The sequence below is a fragment of the Triticum urartu genome, chromosome 4 (genome assembly GCF_003073215.2).
Source record: "Triticum urartu cultivar G1812 chromosome 4, Tu2.1, whole genome shotgun sequence".
NCBI classification, from domain to species: domain Eukaryota; kingdom Viridiplantae; phylum Streptophyta; class Magnoliopsida; order Poales; family Poaceae; genus Triticum; species Triticum urartu.
In genome coordinates this window covers 123,276,350-123,299,493 of record NC_053025.1, presented here as the reverse complement: position 1 = coordinate 123,299,493, position 23,144 = coordinate 123,276,350, and the positions used below count along the sequence as shown (strand labels likewise).

At 44.8% G+C, this 23,144-nt stretch overlaps 1 protein-coding gene across 2 annotated transcripts; it reads right to left on the bottom strand.

Moving 5' to 3' along the window:
* Nucleotides 1-2,411: 2,411 nt before the first annotated feature.
* On the bottom strand, nt 2,412-21,775 carry LOC125551038 (long chain acyl-CoA synthetase 6, peroxisomal-like). Of its 2 annotated transcripts, none has more exons than XM_048714189.1 (24): nt 21,490-21,775; nt 21,259-21,319; nt 21,016-21,093; nt 19,663-19,734; nt 19,489-19,570; nt 19,235-19,340; nt 19,078-19,154; nt 18,324-18,368; nt 18,138-18,224; nt 10,985-11,074; nt 10,803-10,882; nt 10,610-10,703; nt 10,165-10,253; nt 9,983-10,071; nt 5,778-5,907; nt 5,578-5,696; nt 4,998-5,121; nt 4,808-4,894; nt 4,529-4,632; nt 4,366-4,451; nt 3,183-3,269; nt 2,991-3,077; nt 2,786-2,918; nt 2,412-2,670 (listed from the first exon to the last, which is right to left on the bottom strand). In XM_048714189.1, exons 1-21 carry the CDS (start codon nt 21,608-21,610, stop codon nt 3,189-3,191), a joined length of 1,902 nt encoding a protein of 633 aa, XP_048570146.1. In that variant the 5' UTR covers nt 21,611-21,775; the 3' UTR covers nt 2,412-2,670; nt 2,786-2,918; nt 2,991-3,077; nt 3,183-3,188. The 2 variants fall into 2 exon arrangements, with proteins under 2 accessions (XP_048570146.1, XP_048570147.1); XM_048714190.1 differs by having other exon boundaries at nt 4,366-4,412.
* Between the last annotated feature and the right edge of the window lie 1,369 nt (nt 21,776-23,144).

The following is a 23,144-nucleotide window of genomic DNA, read 5'->3' as shown; positions in this document are numbered from 1 at the left end:
ATCTCGGGTAGGGGGTCCCGAACTGTGCGTCTAAGGTCGATGGTAACAAGAGACAGGGGACACGATGTTTACCCAGGTCCGGGCCCTCTCTATGGAGGTAATACCCTACGTCCTGCTTGATTGATATTGATGAATACGAGTATTACAAGAGTTGATCTACCTCGAGATCGTAATGGCTAAACCCTAGAGGTCTACCTTGTATGGCTATGGTAATGAATATCTCCCCCTCCGGACTAAGTCCTCCGGTTTATATAAGCACCGAGAGGATCTAGGGTTACACAAGGTCGGTTACAAAGAAGGAATCTACATATCCCGTCGCCAAGCTTGTCTTCCACGCCAAGGAGAGTCTCATCCGGACACGGGTGCACTCTTCGGTCTTCGTATTTTCACAGCCCATCAGTCTGGTCCATGACTAACAGGCCGGACGTCCAAGGACCCCTTAGTCCAGAACTCCCTCAATCATCAAGACCATGCATGTGTAGCTGGGCTGGCCACGATACAATGTTATGGCCCTTACCGGGACAATGGAATGGATACCAATCTTCATGGCTCTCAGCACCTCGTCTACACCAACCAGATACCCCAACAACGTGCCTTTTTCTATGCATGCGCCGGAAACCAACCTGGTGAACGTTGGGCACATCCCACATACTCGAAGACTGCAACGCCTCTAGTCACACGCGGTTTTGGCAAATCAAATTCCTAGTGGCTTAACAACCAAGGCACCTGCTGAAACATACACCTACATGCAATGCAACATAGACAACAGATGATGGGACGTGACACAACAGCACCGGCACCACCGTGCTATGTTTGTCAGGCCCTAACCCAGCCATGACAAAAGGGCAATAATGGCCCTGTTAGCAGCCGCGAAGATCGCACCTTTACAAGCTAGCGCGGACCAACTTTCACCATATGTTTATCGCCGTGGGCCTAAAACATCGTGGTCGTCGAAAACTCGCTGCCGAAATGACAAAAAAAGAGAGGAAACGGTGTGTCTTGCGGCGCCATGATGAAAGAAAAAAGACGTCAAAGAAAACACGAGCGCGGACAATGGAGCAAGGGAGCTAGCCACCAAAACAGAAACGGAATGCGGATCGGGGACGAACTACAAGCTTATTGAGGACGGAGAACAAGGAGACATCACATCTGTGTGAGAAGGGAGAGGCCGGTGACGTGTTCGACCGTCGTCGACGGAAACGAGCAAAGAGCACTCCAAAGCGAAGAGCTGCAAGGAGGGAGGCCAATGTGTGTGGTGTCCAACATGCGGCATAAAATAGCGAACTTATAGAAAAAAACAACCACCTTAAGAAAAAGACCAAACAACCCTCGAGACCGCATTTGGATGTGGTCGGGCGCTAGTCTGCCAACCTCTTGTCGACGCAACCCCTAGCCGGATGGCCTTCATGGCCAGTAGCCTTGCCAACCACTGGTCAGACGACCCTCATGGCCGGTCAACTTGCCGTCGCGCCCCCTGACTGGATGGAACTCTTCAACCACCCGACTATCACACGCCAAGCAGGGTGCACGCGCATGCCTAGCTGGCGTGAGCGAAATAACTCGGCAGGGGGCAACAATGCTGACAAGTAGACCCAACCTCGCTCGACACGTGTGACATCGCAGCGTGCGCGACGCAAAGCCCTGCAGGAAGGTGGACCCGAGCTCACCTGTGGCTCATGCGTCATGGTCCCTTTAGAAAAACTAGACAAGTCCATGACAGCCTCATAGATCGGACAACAATGAGCGCGCAAGGGAGCTAACTGCATGAGGCTCAGACAAAACAGATGGTGCGAAGGGCACTCTCAGGCGGCGAGGGTCCCCTGAGGCGGGTACTCCCAACATAGTTTATAGGAGTAATGCCTAAACTTCGGATATGAAGTTTCTACACCAGGCACAAAATGCTCCTGGTGTGAACAGTGAAATAAAGAAAAATAGAAAACAAATGCAAATAATTCTGGATTTTTTTGGCATACTTTAAGAAATATTTGATGTGTATACAAAATTTCATCACAAAATTACATTGGTGGAAGGCATGGTAAAAAAACAAAATCGATGCTTTCAAAATGTTACTTTCAAACGCGTTTTGGCGCTCTGATTTTGTTTTTTTTTTCACGACTTTCCATCAATGTGATTTCTTGATGAAATTTTGCATGCACAACAAGTTAAAGATGCCAAAAAAATCAGAATTTTTTTAAAACTTTTTCCTATTTTTGATTTTACTGTTCACACCAAGAGCATTTGAGCTCCGATGTAGAAAGGTACTTTCACTAAACTTCAAGTTTCTCTTTTACTCCCTCCGTCCTAAAATGTAAAACGTTTTTTGACACTATCATAGGTTACATGTTCTGGATTATTCTAACTAAAAATATCAAGACGTCATGTGGTTATCATATACTACCACGCACAGCAGCTTAATTCCTGATTTTGCGTACACTTGGCTTTTCTTGTAATATATTGCACATACAGCAGATCAAAATTAGGGCACCAATATGTTATTCTATATATCTTTACAACGGCAGGATTACATGAGTGTATATTGTAAAAAAGGGAAAAGAAGTTAAGAAAATGCATATGCTGGGCTCATCCAGTTATACTTGACCACGGTAATCAAATTAACTGCACCAAGCACTTGCCCAGGCTGTTGTTGATTGGAAAGATTAGTTTTGGTTCCTGCACATGGGAGGAACAGGTTCAAGAATCATCATCACATTGCTTGCCGCGTCAGTACAAGACATCCACTTATTTCATGCTATGAACTGAACAATTGTAAAGCTTAATCTCCTACCTTGATTGACTGCTTATTTTGACCATTACTTGTGTAATTACAACTTGGGCTTGGCTGACTCTGCATCAAGCAATTGTGCATACATATCTGTGATTTCTTTTGCAAAATACGCCTTTGCTTGCGGTCTTTTGACCTACAAAAGTATGGAAATGAAGTGTCAGCATTCCTGCATTTCAATCCACTTAAACAGAATTGATGGGCCTACCTTGAATGTTGGGGTGAGGAGGCCATTTTCTAGTGTGAATGGTTCAGCAACAAGAGTAACAGCTTTGACAAACTCAAAACCTCTTAGCTGATACAACAATAAGTACAGAAATATCATCAGGAATCATTCGATCACGTCCAGAATAGAGAATGTTAGTTATGGAGAGTGTGCAGCAACAGTTAAGAGAGGGACCTGTGCTTACTTCCCAATAGAATCCATGTCAGCCAGCACAGCAGCTCTTGCTCTAGGATCAGAACAGAGCTGTCTTAAATCCTCATACTACAGGTTAGCAAGGACAAATTAGGCTGTGTTTGATAGCAAACTATTATAAAAACCAAAGTATTGAAAACTACAGTAATTTAATCTGTAGGTACAGAAAACCACAGTTTTGATATAACAAAGTATTTTGAAGTATTGGGAATACTGTGGACCTGTTTGGCAAGAGCTTATATGCGCCAACGAAAATTAACTATCTCGCCGTTTGAAGCAGTTGCAAACGCTCGCATTGCTAGCTAGCTAGAGTTGCAAGCTGATTAACAGCCATGCACAAAGCACCAGCATGCACAAACTAGTACGACCACGGACTAATTGAACGGACGGACAAGCTCGATGCATGTTACACTCACCAAGGATGCAATCGAACTAGTACAACGTACTGGCGCGGAGCAACGACCTGACACTCCGCAACACGGCTATGCCGGCGGCGCACCACGCAAAGTGGAGCGGCGCATGGACGAGAGCGGCTTGGTCATCCCGGCCAGGCCCATCATGCAGAGCGAAAAACGGATTGGACGGACACGACTTCCGGGAAAATCGGAGGAAGCAGCGGGAGGAACCTTTTTGATTTGTTCATGGCCGGTGAACAAGACAGCCTCCACAAACGACAGGGCGGCGGCCGCGGCCAAGGATGGGCTCGTTCTTTTCACATGCTCTGTTTTAAAAAAAGAGGCCCAGGGTTGTTTTTTTATGCAGAGAAAATACCGTGGTTTAGGGAATACTGCTGTATTAATATTGCAGTTTTGTGTGGTTGCCAAACAGCTCACAGTAATTTAAACTGTGGTAATCATAAAAACTGTTGTATTCTCATAATACATAGAGCATAAACATGCAACACAAATATCTAGAGTCTCATTTATAGCTCTGGTTTTGGAAATAGGATCTCTATTTTCGTAATTATACATAAATCACTGTTTCAGTATTCATAATCTGGACCCACGAAAGAAAAAAGTATACATAATCCGAACATACAAGGAAAAAAAATTGATGGTTTACACTTCCAAATAATCGGTATTTTCTAGTTAGGGTTACTCTGATTATGTGTTCTTAAGAGATTAGGAGAAGGTGATGCATGTATGCAACAATCAACGAATATTACCTGGATTCCTTCTAATGCAGCCCAACTCTTCAACACCTCTGGCTCAACTGCAACAACGGCAACTAGGCAAGAATTAAAGCTATCGCCTGCATCCAGACTAACATATTCAAAATATGCATGACCAACATTAATAGTTACAGCAAATAGAAAACCATGATATTACCATATACAAAGCACTGGGCAATGAACTTGCACTTGGCATAAACATTCTCGATCTTCTCCGGAGCTATGTATTCTCCTTGAGCTAACTTGAAAATGTTCTTTTTCCTTGAGGTACGGAGATATAAAAAATAGTAATTTAGGAAGAGAAGCCAGACTAAACAGAGTCCAGGGGAAAGACATGCGGAGAGTATATAAACAACAGACAGATAAGATGCAATACATACAGCACTCAAAGTAAAATAAAAGCCTCATGGAAATATGGAGTGTCTTTCAGTTTTACCTGTCTATAATCTTTAGGCGCCCTCCAGGCAGCCACAAACCTATGTCCCCAGTATGCAACCAACCATCCTCATCAATGACCTCTCTGCTGCATGTTACAAAACACATCCGTATATCACTTGACAAATTATATGAGCCATTTATGGAATCTTACTTAACAAAAGGTAAACAGAAGTAGGATATCAAGTTACGTTTGAACTTCATCTTTATAGTAACCCTGGAATATTATAGGTCCCCGGGCACATATTTCTCCACGAGGGTATGGTTGATCCTCAGATGTGTAGTTCATTTCAGGGACATCCACAAGTTTAACCTCTGAAAATGAAAACAGGGTTTACATTATGAAAGCATGTGAGTGAGCTGTGCAAATATTACGAAACAAATGGAACACGGCTTCATTTGTTACATGAGTAAGAATATTTGATATCTTTCACAACAATTAGACTAATTTAATTCAATCCAATCAGCATGCAGAATCAAACAAATTGAAGAACTTAAAAGTAACTCCAAAACAAATGCCAAACACAAAATATAAAATAATGATTATATGGTATAAGTTTCTTTGATGCAACTATTTTTGTAGTAACCATCAGCTTTCAAAATATGACCATCATTGCAAAATAATCAAATCCATGCAAGTGTGTCATAACTTTAGGGTGGCTTCTCTGTATACTGTTATTGCATTAAGTTGGCCTCATGGGCAATTAGCATCTGTATAAGCACAACTATAGCCAAGCATATCTGATTCCGCGCCTGAAAAATGGAGCTTACCACAAGCAGGATTGGGAGATCCAACATGACCAATTGATATATCACCAACATCCATTAAAGTAATGACACAAGATGTTTCCGTCATTCCGTAGCCTTCAAGAATATCACCACCAAAGCATCTATAAAAGAAAGTGTTATGATTAATAAAGCCAGGTTCTTCATCATGCCACACTAAGGGAGGGCAAATGAAGTTAGCTTACATTCTGAGGAATTCCATTACATCTGGCGACAATGGAGAAGCACCTGAAGACATAACCCTTACTCGTCCACCCAGCCTAGCTTTTATTTTGTTAAATACCAGCTTATCCCACACTGGGGATGGATTCCGTCCTAATGACATTAAGAGTAAAAATATTCATTCATTATACGTATTGGTGGTAAATAAGATTGAATCAAATGATGTTCAGTAAATGCTAAAATGCATCTTTCAGTACAATGAAAACTTCTTGGTAATTCAGATACTAGCTCAAGTTTCAGTGTATGAGTTACATGCTTTAGTGTAACTAACCCAAGAGGATTACTAGCTCAAGCTTCAGTGCACTAACAATACGTGCTCTGTGATAGGAAACTCTGAAGTCATTATAAAGGCTTCCAGCTTCCGTTTCCCGCGCCTATAACCCTATTTCATTTCACAAATAGTGACCTACATGAAGATCATTTGCATATCAGTGTCCAAATGGCTGACTGCACCGTTTATGTTTCTCTTGCCAGCTATATTTGACGATCACGTAATCAGTATACATATACAAGAATAACAAAGCCTTTCAGTCCCAAACAAGCTGGGGTAGGCTAGAGTTGAAACCTATAAGATCTCGAAACCAAGTCATGGTTCTAGCACGTGGATAGCTAACTTCCACGCACCCCCATCCATGACTAGTTCTTTGATGATATTCCAGTCCTTCAAATCCTTCTTAACGAACTCCTCCTATGTCAAGTTTGGTCTACCCCGACCTCTCTTAACATCGTCAGCACGCTTTATCCGTCCACTATGCACATGCACTTCTGGAGGCTTGTGTTGTATATGCCCAAACCATCACGGACGACGCCGGACAACCTTCTCTTCAAGCGGTGCTACCCCAACTATCACGTATATCATCACTCTGGACCCGATCCTTACTTGTGTGACCACCTATCCATCTCAACATGTGCATCTCTGCTATACCTAATTGTTGGACAAGTCGCCTTTTAGTTGGACAACATTATGCGCAATACAAGATCACAGGTTGAATCGTCGTCCTATAGAACCCGCCTTTTAGCTTTTGTGGCACTCTATTGTCACAGAGGATGCTAGAAGCTTGGCTCCACTTCATCCATCCAACTTTGATTTGATGGCTCACATATTCATCGATATACCATCCTTCTGCAGCATTGACCCCAAATATCGAAAGGTGTCCTTCTAAGGTACCACTTGCACATCAAGGCTAACCCCTCCTCCTCGTGCCTAGGAGTACTGAAACCGCATCTCATGTACTCAGTTTTAGTTCTACTAAGCCTAAAACCTTTTGATTTCAAAGTCTGTCTCCATAGCTCTAACTTTCTACTAAGCCACGTCCGACTATCGTCAACTAGCACCACATCATCCGCAAAGAGCATACCACATGGGATATCTCCTTGTATATCCCTTGTGACCTCGTCCATCACCAAAGCAAAAAGGAGGACTCAAAGTTGACCCTTGGTGCAGTCCTATTTTAATTGAAAAGTCGTCAGTGTCGCCATTGTTGAAGTGTATATGTGGATTGCCTAACCCTTTCCATCAGTTCAGACTTTGGTTGTGGTGGCTAGTGCATGAAGATTAACATGGTATCAGAGCCTAAGGTCTTGAGTTCAAGTCCTGGCTTTCACAATTCATGTTACGTTGGCTAGTGCATGAAGCTTAACATGGTATCAGGGCCCAAGGTCTTGAGTTCTAGTCCTGGCTTTCACAAATTACGATAAATTGTTGTTGCCCCCTTTGTGTCCACGTATAGGCCTCTTGAACCATACCTCTAAGTCTATTCACGTGTTGACTTCCTGTATCACACGTGAGGGGGTGCTGAAGTGTATATGTGGATTGTCTAGCCCTTTCCATTAGTTCAAGCTGATGGGTGAACTGGTGAGGTGCATGACTTACAACCAAGAGGTTCAGGGTTCAAAACCCAGTAAACACAATAAATAATTGCGGCTACCCCCACTCCCGCTGCCCATGTCATAACTCCAAAGGAGCATAGACGTGTTGGAGTGTAATGTCCGACCCTCTCCCATAGTTCAAACTTTTCCTTGCATTGGCTAGTGCATAAAGCTTAACAGCCATCACTTGTCTAAACACTTAGGAAGAATTAGTATTGGTCTAGGAGTCCTTATTAGACTATGTTTACTTTCCTTGCACCTCAAGTCTTATGTAATATATATATGCCCTATGGGCTATGTAATAGAGATAAGTTGCATCATAACATGGTATTAGAGCCTAGGTTCAGGTCTCCTCCGGACACCGCAACCCATCCCTGCTCTTCGATCGATTTTTTTTTCGGTCTGTACGATCCGCACATCTCCTGTGCTCATCCGGTGAATTCTCTCTAGATCCACCTCTTCTCGATGAAGATTTCCTCTGCTTCCGCTCCAAGACCTGGTGTGGCTGTCTCCTTTGACCCCGGTGGAACTCCTCTGCATCAACTTGGGCCTCTACACGCTGGACAGCCACGACTCCATTGGTGCTCATCCAGGCTGTTGTCTCCGCGTGGCCGTCGGGGCGCTGCATGTCCCGCACAATGACGTGCCACCCTTCTCCAGGATGCTGCCTTCGATCCGTCGGTTGTTTCCCAGGCCAGAAGGTTCCTGATCCATGCTCCCAAGGCCGTGGTCCAGATCCCATCACACATGACGTCCAGATCGTGGCCCTCGTAGGCGCCCTTTCCAGATCGAGGCTGCGGCCGTTGCGTTGCTGTTCCGCCTCCGAGTGCGTCCCACGCAGCTGTCTCCCGCCGCCCGCGTGTGCTCCTCTTGGCCGCCGTTGCCTCTGCTCCGCACGTGCGCTACTTGCTGCTGCGTGCTCCCTTGGCCGCATCGGGTGCTGTTCTGCTCCCGCACGCCCGTGTGCGTGGCTGCTGCTATCTCCTGCTACGCTTGCTGCTGCTTCATGCTTGTCTGCGCTGGCTGCTGCTAAACCATGTAGCACTCGTGCATCTCTGTTTGCTGTTTGCTGTTTTCTTAATTACCATTGGTCCTTCTCGTGAGCAGACGTATTACTTGCACTAGGTTCTCTACAGTTTATTTTGCAAACACGATGGCTCCTGCATCTACGTCTCGTGTGTGTTTTTTCTTTCTAGTTCTCTTTGTTTTCTGGTGTATCCACCAAATCCGTTGATATTTTGTGTTCCTTATGCCATGCAAGTCCACCATACCTTTGTCCGTCAGCCTTTCTCTGGTCCTGATCCTTTGTATACAACTTTTGTGGCCTACTTGCCCTTGTTGTTTTTATAGGATTTTCTGGACTCTTTCTTCATTGTCGATCTATGCCCATTGTGCCTTAGCCGCCGAGCTTCTTTCGCCGTCGGTTGTTGTGGGCTATGATTTTTTATGCAATGCTTTATACCTCTGATGTGCCATCTCTTCGTTACCCTTTCGTCTTGACTCGATAGGTTTTGACGACTCTTCATGCTACGACGACACTTTCAAGACGCGGATTTGGATTATCATTTTTTTTCTAGTGTTACACTTCTTCAAATGCAATGCTATTGCATACGCTTTGCATTTGAGAGGGGGGGGGGGCTTAGGAAGAATTAGTATGGATCTAGGAGTCCTTATTAGACTATGTTTACTTTCCTTGCACCTCAAGTTAATAGAGATAAGTTGCATCATAACAGTCACAACATCATCGTACATGTCCTTGATGAGGGTAATGTACTTTGTTGGGACTTTGTGTTTCTCCAAGGCCCACCAAATGACATTCCGCGGTATCTTATCTCTCCATAAGTTGTCGTACCAAGAAAATGGCCTCCATAATCGACCTCCCAGGCATGAAACAAACTGATTTTTAGTCACGCTTGTCATTATTGTATGGCTTATCATCTTAATTCCACGGTAGTCAGTACAACTTTGAATATTCCCCTTGTTCTTGAAAATTGGTACAAATATACTCCGCCTCCATTCTTCGGGCATCTTATTTGACCAAAAATGAGGTTGCAAAGCTTAGTTAGCCATACTATTGCTATGTCTCCAAGGCCTCTCCATAACTCAATCATTATAAATATGCCCTCTGGAAATCAATTTGGATAGAGAGAAAAGGGAAATCCTAAGTTGATGACTAAAGTGTGACTTGACCCTAATGATCTCTTAAGTCCAAACTAATAATGGATGACTGAAGTGGGCATATTTAAGCTTTTTACTTATATATGTGACGGAACAAAAGAATCTTTAACCAATTCCTTACCATTAATAATAGCTTGCCTCTTAGCATTATATGCAGCATGAAATAATCGTTCTTTCAACCCACCAGACTCCTTCACAGCATTTGTAATTCTGCATAAATAAGCCAAACATATGGGCGGGTACTATCACATATGATACCAAAGAGGAAAAATATAAAAAAAATACTGGTTTAGTGATATTTACGCAGCATAAATTTTGTTATATAACCGGGGAACACTCGCAAATACTGTTGGTTTCAGAGTATTAAGATCATCCATCAGCTTCAAATTATCCTGGAATGAATGAAAAATACTCATCAAAAAGATGAAAAGAAGCCAACATACAATGTATACACACTACAATTATTATCTTGGAACACGAACAATCCTCCAAAGGAGACATTAATGGTCTTTAGTTAAACAATAAATGACCAACAAGTTTGGTAGAACTATTTACACTAGAAACAACTAAAATGTGAACCAACGAATTTGATAATCCACTTCCAACTTAAGTCTGGCAATAACTTATAGAAGAACTGATTATCACTTAATATTGGATGCTTATCAAAATTGTTCTACACGCAGTTATTTGAATGATAATACAAAGCCATTCGTAAACACATTGTCCTAAATAGTCCAGATCTACATACCCCTTGGTAGAACCCAACGGCAGCACCGCGATGAACGAGCCATATTTGGTTAGTTCTCTCGTAGATGTGTGCCAAAGGTAGATATGAGATGTACCTGGGGAGAATGGCGAGTGGTGTTGTCAATAATGTGAACAGATATAAACTGAAAACTGCACAGGAAAACAACAATTATAAGTTAAATTTAAGATCTCACACGTCCGAGGGGTAAAACTTAACGCCCAAGTCCTGGCCTGCTACATTTGCAATGAAATTCGCATGAGAAAGAACAGCTCCCTGAGAAAAAAGATTGGCCTCCAACTTTAAATATCTGAAAAATTAGGGTACAAGAATCCGACTAATGGAGCAAACAAATCATCATAGGAATGAATGTTTTACTTTTGGTGTGCCAGTAGTGCCACTAGTGTAGCAGATAGTGGCAACATCTTCAGGTTTTGGAGGCCGAAAGGGTTGGGGACTCATATGTCCCTGAGTTAAAAAAATAAAAAGAAGTCAATAAATAAATAAAAAGGGGGACCAGTAATAGGGATGAGCATAAAGCTAAAAGTGGTGATATCCTTTATTCAAAATCAAAGCAAATAAAGTATGGATGGTGGTTACACATAGGTTTTGCATTTCAAATCATATTAAATGAAGTTAACATGTTAAGCTCAAGCATGAACAAATACAATCGGTGAATGTTAATGTGTATGTACAGTTGCAACTTATGAACAACTTTGTCCAGAACGGAATTAATATACAGACCCACCACCCTTCGTAGTCATGCAAGATTGCAGTATACACTCATTTGGTCACATGTATTACAATGGAAGTAAAGAGTCAATGTATTTGAGCACACTTACATATTATGTCATGCAAGATTAGTCAGGATATAAGTTGCACATTCTGCTTGAGCCCAATACCGTACCTCATATCATGTGCTGACTGCAAGGCTTAATAAGGTACTAGTCAAAAATCTGAAATGTATAACGGCAACCTAAGTGCAAAGCTATCGCTCAGTCCCCACCCCAGCCCGGAAGGGCACTGCCTCTGTTATAGTGCTGGTGGCCTGGTGCATCTGGAAGCATTGGAACACAAACATCTTCAACGGCGCCCAGCCAAGCTTGGCTCTGTCAGGAACCTGACGATGATCGGCTCAATTTAACACTATCTCACCAAGAAATCCAGACGAAATTGGCCGGCAATTTAGGGTTTGTATTGCTCAAGGAAGGGGAAAGTAAGGTAGCACGCCACAGGCGGCTTTAGGGCAAAGCCCGATACAATAATCCTGGTCCAAAATGAGGAGCGACTAGCGGCTTTATAGCCATTACAGAAGCAGAGCGAGGAAGAAAGTAGAGACAGAGCACATGCCGCTCTGGAAAGCAAACAGTGACTGAAGAAGGCCTTGTGGCCGTTAGATTACAAAGGGACGATCGATAGCAATCAGCCTTGGCGAACCGGTAACTTCGCAGGAGAGCCAGGGGAGAACAGGGGAGAACACTTGTATTTCTTCAGTTAGCAGGGAACGGCGTGACAATTCCCCCCTATTAAGACTGAGCTTGTCCTCAAGCTTGAAACGATGGAAACACCTTTTGAATGAACGCAGAGTCTTCCCAGGTGGCAGCTTCAACTGGTAGGTTAACCCATTTGACCAGCCATCGGACCACGGGTATGCTAATGTTGCCCTGTGGTCTGGGTATCAGCTTCCTGTCCAGAATTGCCTCCGGCTCCATTCTGATCATGCCATCTGATCCCACCAATGGTAAGTGCTTGGACGGAACCACTTGTGGACCAATGTGTTTCTTGAGTTGGCTCACATGGAGGTGTCATGTAGTTGACTACCTTCTGGCAGCAACAGTTTGTAGGCAACCTTGCCGATCTTCTGAAGAATTCTGAATGGACCGTAGTACTTGGAGTGCAGTTTCAGATGCCTGTGCAAACTCAGGGATGTATGCCTGTAAGGCTGTAACTTGAGGTAGACCATGTCCCCTTCAGAGAACTCCCTTTCCTTTCTTTTCTTGTCAGCATAGTGCTTCATCCGAGCTTGAGCTTTGAGGAGGTTTTGCTTGATTATCTCTAGAGCTACCTCTCTGTTCTGAAGGAGATTGTCATTGTCCTCACATATGGTGTCTGGTAGGGCAGATTCTGCAATCATTGGGGGAGGGAATCCATATAAGGCCTGGAATGGTGTCATTTGTAATGCTGTGTGGAAACTAGTATTGTACCACCACTCAGCCAGAGATAGCCATCCATGCCACTTCTTTGGCTGCTGAAAACACATGCATCTGAGATAGTTCTTCAAACACTGGTTTACTCGTTCCGTTTGGCCATCAGACTGTGGATGGTAGCTTGTGCTCATGTGGAGTTTGATCTTGAGGGATTTGAACAATTGTTGCCACAAGTGACTAGTGAATATCATGTCTCTGTCAGTTACAATGACTAGGGGCATGCCATGTAACTTGAAAACGGTATCAGAGAAAGCCCTTGCCACTGATTGGACTGTGATGGGGTGTTTCATTGCTATAAAATGTGAATACTTGGTGAATCTATCCACAACCACTAGGATCAAGTCTTTGTTCTCAGACAGGGGCAAACCCTCCACAAAATCCATACTACTGTGTGCCCATGCAAAATCAGGGACTGGCAATGGGTCTAATAGACCAGGATAAGGACAATGTTCTGCCTTGTTGAGCTGGCAGACTGGGCATGCTTTTACAAAGCTGATGACATCTTGCTTGAGGCCCTGCCAGTGGAAGATGAGCTTGACTCTCTGGTAGGTTGCCCTTTCCCCAGAGTGGCCACCTAGCTCAGAAGCATGGAATGTTTTTAGTATGTCTTGTCTGAGAGCAGTAGCTGTGCCCACCACCACTTTGTTATGGAATCTAAAGATGCCATTCTTGTAAGAGTATGCATTTGAGCTATCTTTGCTAACAGCACTCAGCTATTAACTCCTGCACTTTTGCATCAGACTTGTAGCTCTTAACTACTTCCTGTATCCAGGTAGGAGTGTTGGTACTGACAGTCAGCATGGACACCATGTACTTAACTCTGGACAAGGCATCAGCAGCTCTATTTTCCTTCCCCTTCTTGTACTCCACTCTGAAGTTGTATCCCAATAGTTTGACAAGTAACTTATGTTGTATGCCCTCTGTTAGCTTTTGCTCTTGAATGTACTTGAGGCTTTGTTGATCAGTTCTAATCACAAGGAAGTGGCCAGGAAGTAGTGTTTCCATTTCTTCACTGCTTCAATAATTGCGAGGGCCTCCTTGTCATATGTGGACATAGCTGCTGCTTTAGGTCCAATAGATTTGCTGAAATATGAGATAGGCCTTCCTTCTTGCATCAAGACTGCTCCCAATCTGTATCCACAAGCATCTGCTTCCAGAATGAAAGGTTGAGTGAAATCTGGCAGGGCTAGGACAGGTGCATTAGTTAGCTTGTCCTTCAGGGTGGTGAAAGCTTGTTCTTGTTGTGCTTGCCAGGAAAATGCATCCCTCTTTAGGCAGTCAAACAGGGGTCTGCAAATGATGCCATAACCCTGGATAAATCTTCGATAGTATCCACTCAGCCCAAGGAAACTTCTTAGCTCAGTGACATTTGTTGGTGCTGGCCATTCTTGAATTGCCTTGATTTTTGCAGGGTCGGTGGCCACTCCATCCTTGCTAATAACATGGCCCAGATATTCCACTTCAGATTGACCAAAGGAGCACTTGTCTAGCTTGGCATACAGCTGGTTTTCCTGGAGTATGGCAAATACTTTGGACAAATGTACCTTGTGTTCCTCTAGGGAGTGGCTGAACACTAGGATGTCGTCAAAGAAAACTACCACAAAGCTGAAGGGACCAAATAGGAAGTTCATGAGGGCCTGAAATGTGGGAGGGCCATTAGTGAGGCCAAAGGATAGAACCAGGAACTCAAAGTGCCCTTGCAGCGTGGAAAATGCCGTTTTGTAGATATCCTCTTCTGCCATTCTTATTTGGTGGTAGCCACTTCTTAGGTCAATCTTGGAGAAGATCTGAGCTCCCTTTAGTTGATCCAGCAAGTCTTCAATGATGGGGATTGGGTATTTGTTTTTGACTGTTACGGCATTGAGTTTTCTGTAGTCAATGCATAACCTCCATGTGCCGTCCTTCTTTTTCACTAAGAGCACAGGAGAGGAAAAGGGGCTGGTACTAGGCCTGATGAGGCCAGCCTTTAGTAGGTCCAAGATGATTTTCTCCAATGCTTCTTTCTGATGGTGGGGAACTCGGTAGGGCCTCTGGTTTACAACCTTTGCCCCTTCCACCAATGGAATTCTATGGTCGCAAGGCCTGCTAGGAGGTAATCCAGTAGGTGTGGAGAAGACTTTCTCGTATTCTAGGAGAACTGGTTGGAGCTCGGGGGGCACTTGTTGACTTGCTGCGAAGAATTCTGAACAGGCAGTAGTAAATAAGAAGAACCCACATACAGCCTGCTCCATAAGCTTGTCAGCAGTGTCTATAGTTTCAGGCGGTTGTTCCCATGGTATAGTCTCATCTACAAAGGTCACTTGTGTCTTCTGTGGTGTTGTGACACTCATCTCCATTAAGATGAAATCCATTTGTATAGGACTATACTTTTTGAGCCAATCGACCCCCAAGATCATGTCATAACCTTTAAGTTCCAGAACTCTGAAAGTGTCTGTAAACTGGTGGCCTTGTATGGTATAAGGGCAGTTGTAGTTTGTAAATTCACTCCACAACACTCCTCCACTGGCCACAAGTACTTTGATTTTAGGTGTGGACACTGTTGGGGTGGGTAACTTTGCTGCCATCTCGGGGGATACAAAAGTTGAAGTGCTGCCACTGTCTACCAGGGCTGTTGCAGTGGCTGTACCAACCTTAACTGTAAGGATGAAAGTGTTTTTAACAGCTCCAATGCCCATAGCAGCATGCATAGACACCTGCAATATTGTTTCTCCTGGAGGTGCTTCTACTTGTTCCAGCTCTGGGTCTTCAAAGTCAGTGACAAATATGGTTTCAGATTGGTCCATTTCCTGGGCTTGCAATGCTTGGATTTGAGCCTTTTGACTCATCTTACAAACTTGTCTATGTCCTGGTACCCAAGGCTCCCTGCATTTGTAGCAGACCTGGTTCTGCTTTGCTTGTTGGATCACTACATTTCTGTTGAGTGTGTTCTGAGGGACTGGTTGTTTAGGAGTGTCAAAAAGGACCTGCCTTTTGGGTTGGGGAACATAAGCTCTGACAGTAGGGGCAGATTGTGCTTTTTCCATACGTCTAGCATACCACACTGCTGTCTGCATATCCTTGGGTTTAAAACACTCCACATGCCCTCTGATGTAGGGGTTTAGGCCATACATGAAGCTAGTGACATAATAATCATCAGGGATAGCTGGGTTTTCTCTTCTCATTATGTTCATTAGTCTCTCAAAGTCTTGCACATATGCAGCCACAGTAGATGTCTGTTGTATGGCATGAAAAGAGCCTACAACCTCACATACAGAATCCACTGCAAATCTGTCAGACAGGTAAGAGCAGAATTTATGCCAAGGTACATTGCTAGGGGCATATCCTGTGCCTCTCCACCATTGCACAGCAGGCCCTTTCAAGTAGGATACAGCCAATTCAGTTCTGTGCTCAATGGGCGTCCTTGCTGCAGCAAAATATTGGTCCAAGTTCTGAATCCAGGAGTCTGGGTCTTCTCCTGTAAATTCAGATAAGTTCAGTTTTGCTGGTTTGACAGTGAGCACATTTCTTCGTCCATCCACCGGTGTATTAGGTCTGGACCTTTGAAAGTTAGCTTCCAGTTCATCCTCATCTGCAATGACTTCCACATTCGCTGGCGCTTGACGATTTCCTTGCCCTACAACAGTTGCTTGCTCTGCTCTTTGCTGGCCAAAATTGGGGTGTCTGTAGGGAGCTTTGGCCGTGCCATCAAGGTTCAGTTCCTTGCCATTAATTTCCCTTAATGTTGCTGTCCCAACTGCTGAAGGAACATTTTTATCTGGCATAGTTACTGACGGGGGAGTTGGCTGGTACTGCTTGGGGCGCCCAGCCGGAATAACAGGTGACTTGTTTGGGGCGTCCTTCTGTGCACTTGCCTGGGCAGAGTGCTCATCCGTCACTTCTTCAGGTTCAGGCTCTAAGAGGAGACGCCTGAAATTTTCCTGGATCTTGTCGAAATTCTTCTGCATAGTGGCAAAGTTCCTGTTGACCATACCTTGAAATTCTCTGAACTCCTTTCGGTCCTCCTCTTGCTCGCGCTGCAGCGTCTTTATATCCAGTTCGAGCGCATCCAACTGGATGTCAGCCGAAGTTGCAGATTCATCGATGGCCATGGTTGCAGAAGGAAACGAGCCCCTTTCTACAGAGCAAGGGTTGGGACGGGAGGGATTTTTCGGGAAGGACCCCGCAGGTACCGCAGTCTACCGCCGCCTACACCGCCGCCTACGCCCGCCGCCGGTGATGCATGGTAAGATCTCAGGGCCTGGGGTTTTACCACCGCGAATTACTCGCTGGCAACCAGGTTGAGTTCTTGACTGCACCCGAACTTTTGCCTCTCCGGCCGCCACCACGCGCTCGCCGCCGCCCAGATCTTAGCTCTTTGAGGGATTTTACGGTCGCCCAACCTCTAAGCTGTCAGAATCACGCCACCGCCGAGAAGGGACTGGCTCACGATACCAATTGTCAGGAACCTGACGATGATCGGCTCAATTTAACACTATCTCACCAAGAAATCCAGACGAAATTGGCCGGCAATTTAGGGTTTGTATTGCTCAAGGAAGGGGAAAGTAAGGTAGCACGCCACAGGCGGCTTTAGGGCAAAGCCCGATACAATAATCCTGGTCCAAAATGAGGAGCGACTAGCGGCTTTATAGCCATTACAGAAGCAGAGCGAGGAAGAAAGTAGAGACAGAGCACATGCCGCTCTGGAAAGCAAACAGTGACTGAAGAAGGCCTTGTGGCCGTTAGATTACAAAGGGACGATCGATAGCAATCAGCCTTGGCGAACCGGTAACTTCGCAGGAGAGCCAGGGGAGAACACTTGTATTTCTTCAGTTAGCAGGGAACGGCGTGACAGGCTCGCCTGTTTGAGTGACCAAGTCGGAAGACAGGCAAGGGGTGTTGGGGGGTGGAAAGGGGCTGGCCGCCCTGCTACCGGTAGCGACGGAGTCTAGCGGCTGGGGTGTTGTGTTGTAATATGTGGGTGTTGCCCATTGTTGGGTTTGTACTAACTCTTCTTCTGTCAATGCATCAAAATGCAAGGCTTTTGCGTTTTCTCATGGAAAAAATTAATGCATATTCTAACATAAGCATCAGCGAGATGTGTCAGTTTTGTACCTATCTGCGAAATGATTCCACAAAAACCAACTAAGCCCGTTCCAGATTGATGTCGGCAATAATGGCTATAACATTAATATTTCTCAACTCCACATACACATAAACAATGATTTACCAACTAGTTTAAATGGTATTGTGTTGACTGGCAACATTCATGAAAAGTGACCTGTATGGTGTTAAAGGATCCAACAAGGTTTGTACAGGAAAACTCAATGATTATTCAGAAAGCCCACCTGTCTGTGTAGCATGGAGTAGGTTATGATTTCCATTCCAGCAGCTGCAGGTGAAGATGGCATATTCTCATCGATTCCACCAACTACCTAAACAGAAAATATTAAGGAAAGACTAAGAATGAAGGTTTTTTAACAATCATGGGTTTTTCAAATTGCATATCTTAATCGTAAATGATCTGCACTTACCACGATAAGGCGCACACAAGGCATTTGAGTTATAAAGCTTAACAACTGAAATGAGCAGACAAATGTAAGTCAAAATAAGTTTAAATTCATATGTTTTTGAGTACTTCCTTATCAGAGCCTATCTCATTATACAGTGCAAAGCTAAATGCAAGCTGATGTGTATAATATGATTTAGCATCTCATATAACATACTAGAATTAAATTAGGATTAAAGACCAAGTCAAACCTATTGCCAGATCATCGCACACACACAAAAATTGTCGCCAGATCAGACCCCAGTACCCAACACTTCGGTGATGCATGTATGCAGATATGATCCAGAACTAACGGCATTTGATATGCATTCATAAACTATACGAGCTTTTGACACTATGAAGCACTCCTGAGAGTGAGTATATGAGATATATATAAACAAAGCCCCGAGTAGGATAACATCAACACTAAAAGGAAGACTCAGTTTCCATTTACCAGGAGTGTGCTTGCCAGTTGCAAGCCTAGCTAGGACCAGCATGACAAAGAAAGCTGTAAGGGATGCCCCTACAGTATAAATAGGAACCCAAATTCACATCCACGAGGACTTAAATCCATGTAGCGGGATTGGACATCCACTCCCCCAACCAAGTGGGCTAGGCTCACTTTCTACCAGTGTGTCAATGTAAGGTTACAGGTTATTCAGTGCTCTTCTATAAGTGATGTTTTAATGTATTGTACAAACTAGGAATAGTCTAGGTTTGGATAAATCATTGAAGCTCACAGTGCTTAGTGTTTGAGGAACACAGAAGATAGCCTCTACTGATGCATGATTCACAATGAACTGAACTGCATCTGGACCTGTAGACAGTAAGAAAAACAAAATCAGTCTCTAATATGATTAAAGGGAGAACAATGATCGTTCTGTGCTGTGGACATACCAAGAGTATCATATAGTGGCACAGAAACATATGAATACGCAGAACAAGCATTGTCAACTATGGTCCACTCAGGTCTGTTTATAAAATACAGACCAACACGTGCGCCCTGATTCAGATCAAAAGAATACTCGAAGGTAAGTTGAAACAAATTCCCTATAGGGCAATTCAAGTGCTATTTCAAGACATCAACATCTACAGCTTTATCTGAACAGAAAGAAAAGGATAAGTGCCTTTTTCAGACACTGATGGCTCACTTTAGGTATTCCATGACAAATAAGACCAGAACCTATTGCAGTCCTGCTTGTGCCAGCTTCTCCATAAGTCATCCATTTGTAGCTGTAATGTTATTTCTCGCTCAAGAGCTAGGATAAGATAAGCAACACTACAAAAGGTAAATTTAAGGCATGCATCAGATAATTGACCCTTACTCTCCAATTGTTCCATCTGCATGGACCCTTGTACCTAGGTATCTACAGTCTCTGAAAGTCTCAACTGCATTTCTGTCCAATTAAAGATAGCAAGGACACTATACATGAGAGATTGTTAAGGTACTGCGATTGGAATAATATGAAATACAACCATATAGACACATTAGGAATAGCTAGAAACTTTTTGCATGGCACACTGATAGTCCATACTGAGGGTCACTTTAGCCAAACATCCCATCAGCCCAAGGTTTTCAAAAACAAGTAAGACTATGAATATCATATCATTGAGCATTTAATTTTCTTATCACCAACTTAGGCTGCACCAACTCATTTTGCCAGTTTTAAACAAAATCTTCAGACAAAAGCTTCTGTATTATATTCAAGTTATTTAGCAGCTCTTGATTAGCGGCAAGTTTCCTCTGGCAGCAAAACTAAGAAACCAAGAAAAAGAGAGTCCCAACTTGCATTAGGTTGTGGTTGTCGGACGCCCCTGATGCTCTGATTAGCTTTCTGGCTACCGATTGTAATCCTATCAGTAACTAAATTAAGCTCCCTTTTTCACCGCAAAAAAAAATTGCATTAGTTTGTGCCAAACCCATGGATTTGCTACTCAATAGAAACAAGCGCATTAGAATAACTTCAATGGCACTTCCGGATTGTATCGCTTTCTGTGAGCTCTAGGTCGCCCTGTGCTGTCATAAGACTCTTTTTTCTAACTTAATGAAATGCACGAGAACATATTCTCTCAAAAACAAAGAAAAGAACTACAGTGATAAAAAACTGAAGTGATTAACACCAAGGGTTCTACCGGCTAGCACCATGGGCAGGCCAGCCTGGGATCGTATCCTCACTCCTGCTTTATTTAGCCAGTTGGCTAGTTTCTCCTAGCTACCATTCATATTTATTTTATTTTTGATAAATAACTGAAGTATTTTGTCAACGCCGCCTATGTCTTCTAGGCATAGCCGGTCCCAAGCCCGGGTAAAGGAGGAGGGTTGTGATAGGCTTGGTGAGCCAACGTAAAAACTAGCCAATCCCATGGGTATGAAACCCATTTGAGCGAGAATAGTACTAGGATGGGTGACCTCCTGGGAAGTCCTCGTGAAAGGGTTTCATATCTAAGGGTTGTGATAGGCTTGGAGAGCCAACGTAAAAACTAGCCAGTCCATTGGGTATGAAACCCATTTGGGCGAGAGTAGTACTAGGATGGGTGACCTCCCGGGAAGTCCTCGTGAAAGGGTTTCATATCTAGCCTACCCCAACTTGTTTGGGACAAAAGGCTTAATAGATCTTATTGATCTTATTATGACTGAAGTATTTTGTCAGGAGAGAAATTAAGGTGAGTATGCTTACACAAAGTTATCGTGCAACGTCCCAATGTCTGGGTAGTCTGAAAATCTATCTATCAGCGTTATAGGTGAATGTGCAGATCTGCAGAAGATTAGAAGCGCAGTTATGAGTCACGAAATAGGCAGAAATGCAACATAATAACATTATAGTTCCTGAATGTGCAGATCTGCCAAAGATCAGAAGCGCAATTATGAGTCACGACATAGGCAAAACGCAGCATAACATTATACTGCCTCAAGAACCTACCGGTACACGTTCCATTTTCCAGTCTGCAACTTCTCGGGGAGGACAGCGCTGTAGCCAAGCACTGGAGAAACTATTTGCGGTAAGTTTCTGACGACCGGTAAGCTATATTTGAAACAAATGGAAAAAAATCCCTGTCGCTCGCTCTCTTGGCGGTACTAGTACGGCAGTGCCGCCCAGCGAGTCAACGGCGGGCAGGGGAGGAAAGAGAGAGGGCCTGGGATGCGTGCGTACCGTGGGCGTACTCTCCTGCGGTGGGATTGGGGGCGAGGCTATCGGAGGTGCGGCGGGCGGCGGTTGCTTGGGGCTGGAGGTGGGCGGAGACGGCGCGGAGGCGGCGCTCGGTTGCGTCCATCGGTGGGTTTGCCGTCGCTGGCGCTGCTGGGCAGGGTAGGTGGGGGAGCGGAGCAGAGGGGAAACGGAATGTGTACCTCGTCGGAGAAGAGCGGAGACGATGGTGTTTGGGCAAAACGGGCAACAGAGGAAGAATTTCTTCGAACTAGATGATACCCGCCCGTTGCTGCGGGAATTGGGAATTAGTTGCAACATACTATATGTTATTAAGATTTGTTTGTATGGAAGATGAATATTTAATATTAAAGAGAACTAAAAAAGAATATATGTATAAACAGAATATAAGTAGGATAAGAGAATGCATAATTACATGTTTTTTTAGAAAAGGAGGATGTACCCCGGCCTCTGCATCTGGACAATGCATGCAGCCATATTATTAATTAATTCACAAAGACCACGTAAGGTGATACATCAATAAGCCTGAAGCCATCATCTTGGCAACACGATTGCTACTCCTATCCTCTTGATGAAGACGTGACAAATGTTCGGGCCTAATACCAAACAGACATCGCACTAAAGCCTAACATCTAAAGTCGGGTGTCCCCTCCAAGCCACTACCTGGATTGGGACCCACACCGGTCAGGCACACTCCCAATGAGCACCGCAGGTTGCCAGGGCTATCACCTCCATCATCCCTCGGTCCAAACTCAGAGCAAAACGGTTGCACCGACCTTGCCAGGCCTCTCTGCCATCAACGCCACCATGACGCCAGACAGCTTCCTCCTCCTGCGCAAGTCCATCTCCAAACGCGCCCATCGCCGAACCTCCGCAGCGCCATGCCGCCAGGATCCGTCGTCGGCCTCGTGGTAGATGTAACACCGCTCCTCCTCTTGTCCCTTCCAGGCAGCGCGTGCTCCAAAATGATGCCCCCAGGAGGGACAACGGCATCGAAGTTGCCATCATTGTCCGATTCGGTAGTCCCAAATCTAGGGTTTCCCCCGGAGCTCACATCGTCACTGCTGCTGGGGCCATGCGGCGCCCACCACCCATAGCATCTCTCGCCCAACCATCTGAGCCTCCCAAGACGGCGCCTCCGTGGAGGTTACGACGCGCAGGGCGCCACCACCGCCCAATTCAGACTGAATTTTGGACTTTCGTCTAGGAGGGATTCGGATATGGATAGGAGGAACCTCGGCTTCGCCTCCAGGAAGGGTAGCGGCATCGACGGACACCGCCAATGCCGGGCCGGACCAGCCGGCCAAAGTTTCCTTCGGTCCCCAACCTATACCACCAAACCTCCGACTGTTCCGGATCCGACAGCGAGACGAACCGAGACCAGCAGAGATGCAAGTGCCATGGGACTCAACCCACCAGGAAGGAGGATCAAGAAAGACAGCCGACGTAGATCTCCAGGCGCCGGATCCAATGATCCGACGAGGCCAGCGGCGTAGACGACCACCCTGCGCCGGCCGACAACATCCAAGCGCCAGATCCATATGGATCCGGCCTGAAGATGGCGGCGCACGCGACCATCCGATCTGAAGACCACGCATCCACCACCTCGTCATGGAGTCGCATCGAAGCCGCAGCTGCCG

Coding starts and splice junctions, on each gene's coding strand:
- LOC125551038 (XM_048714189.1), bottom strand. CDS start 21,610: ATGGACGCAACCGAGCGCCGCCTCCGCGCCGTCTCCGCCCACCTCCAG. Junction 21,320..21,489: donor CGCAGGAGAGTACGCCCACG/GTACGCACGCAT, acceptor TAGTTTCTCCAG/TGCTTGGCTACAGCGCTGTC. Junction 5,697..5,777: donor GTAATGGAATTCCTCAGAAT/GTAAGCTAACTT, acceptor TTTCTTTTATAG/ATGCTTTGGTGGTGATATTC.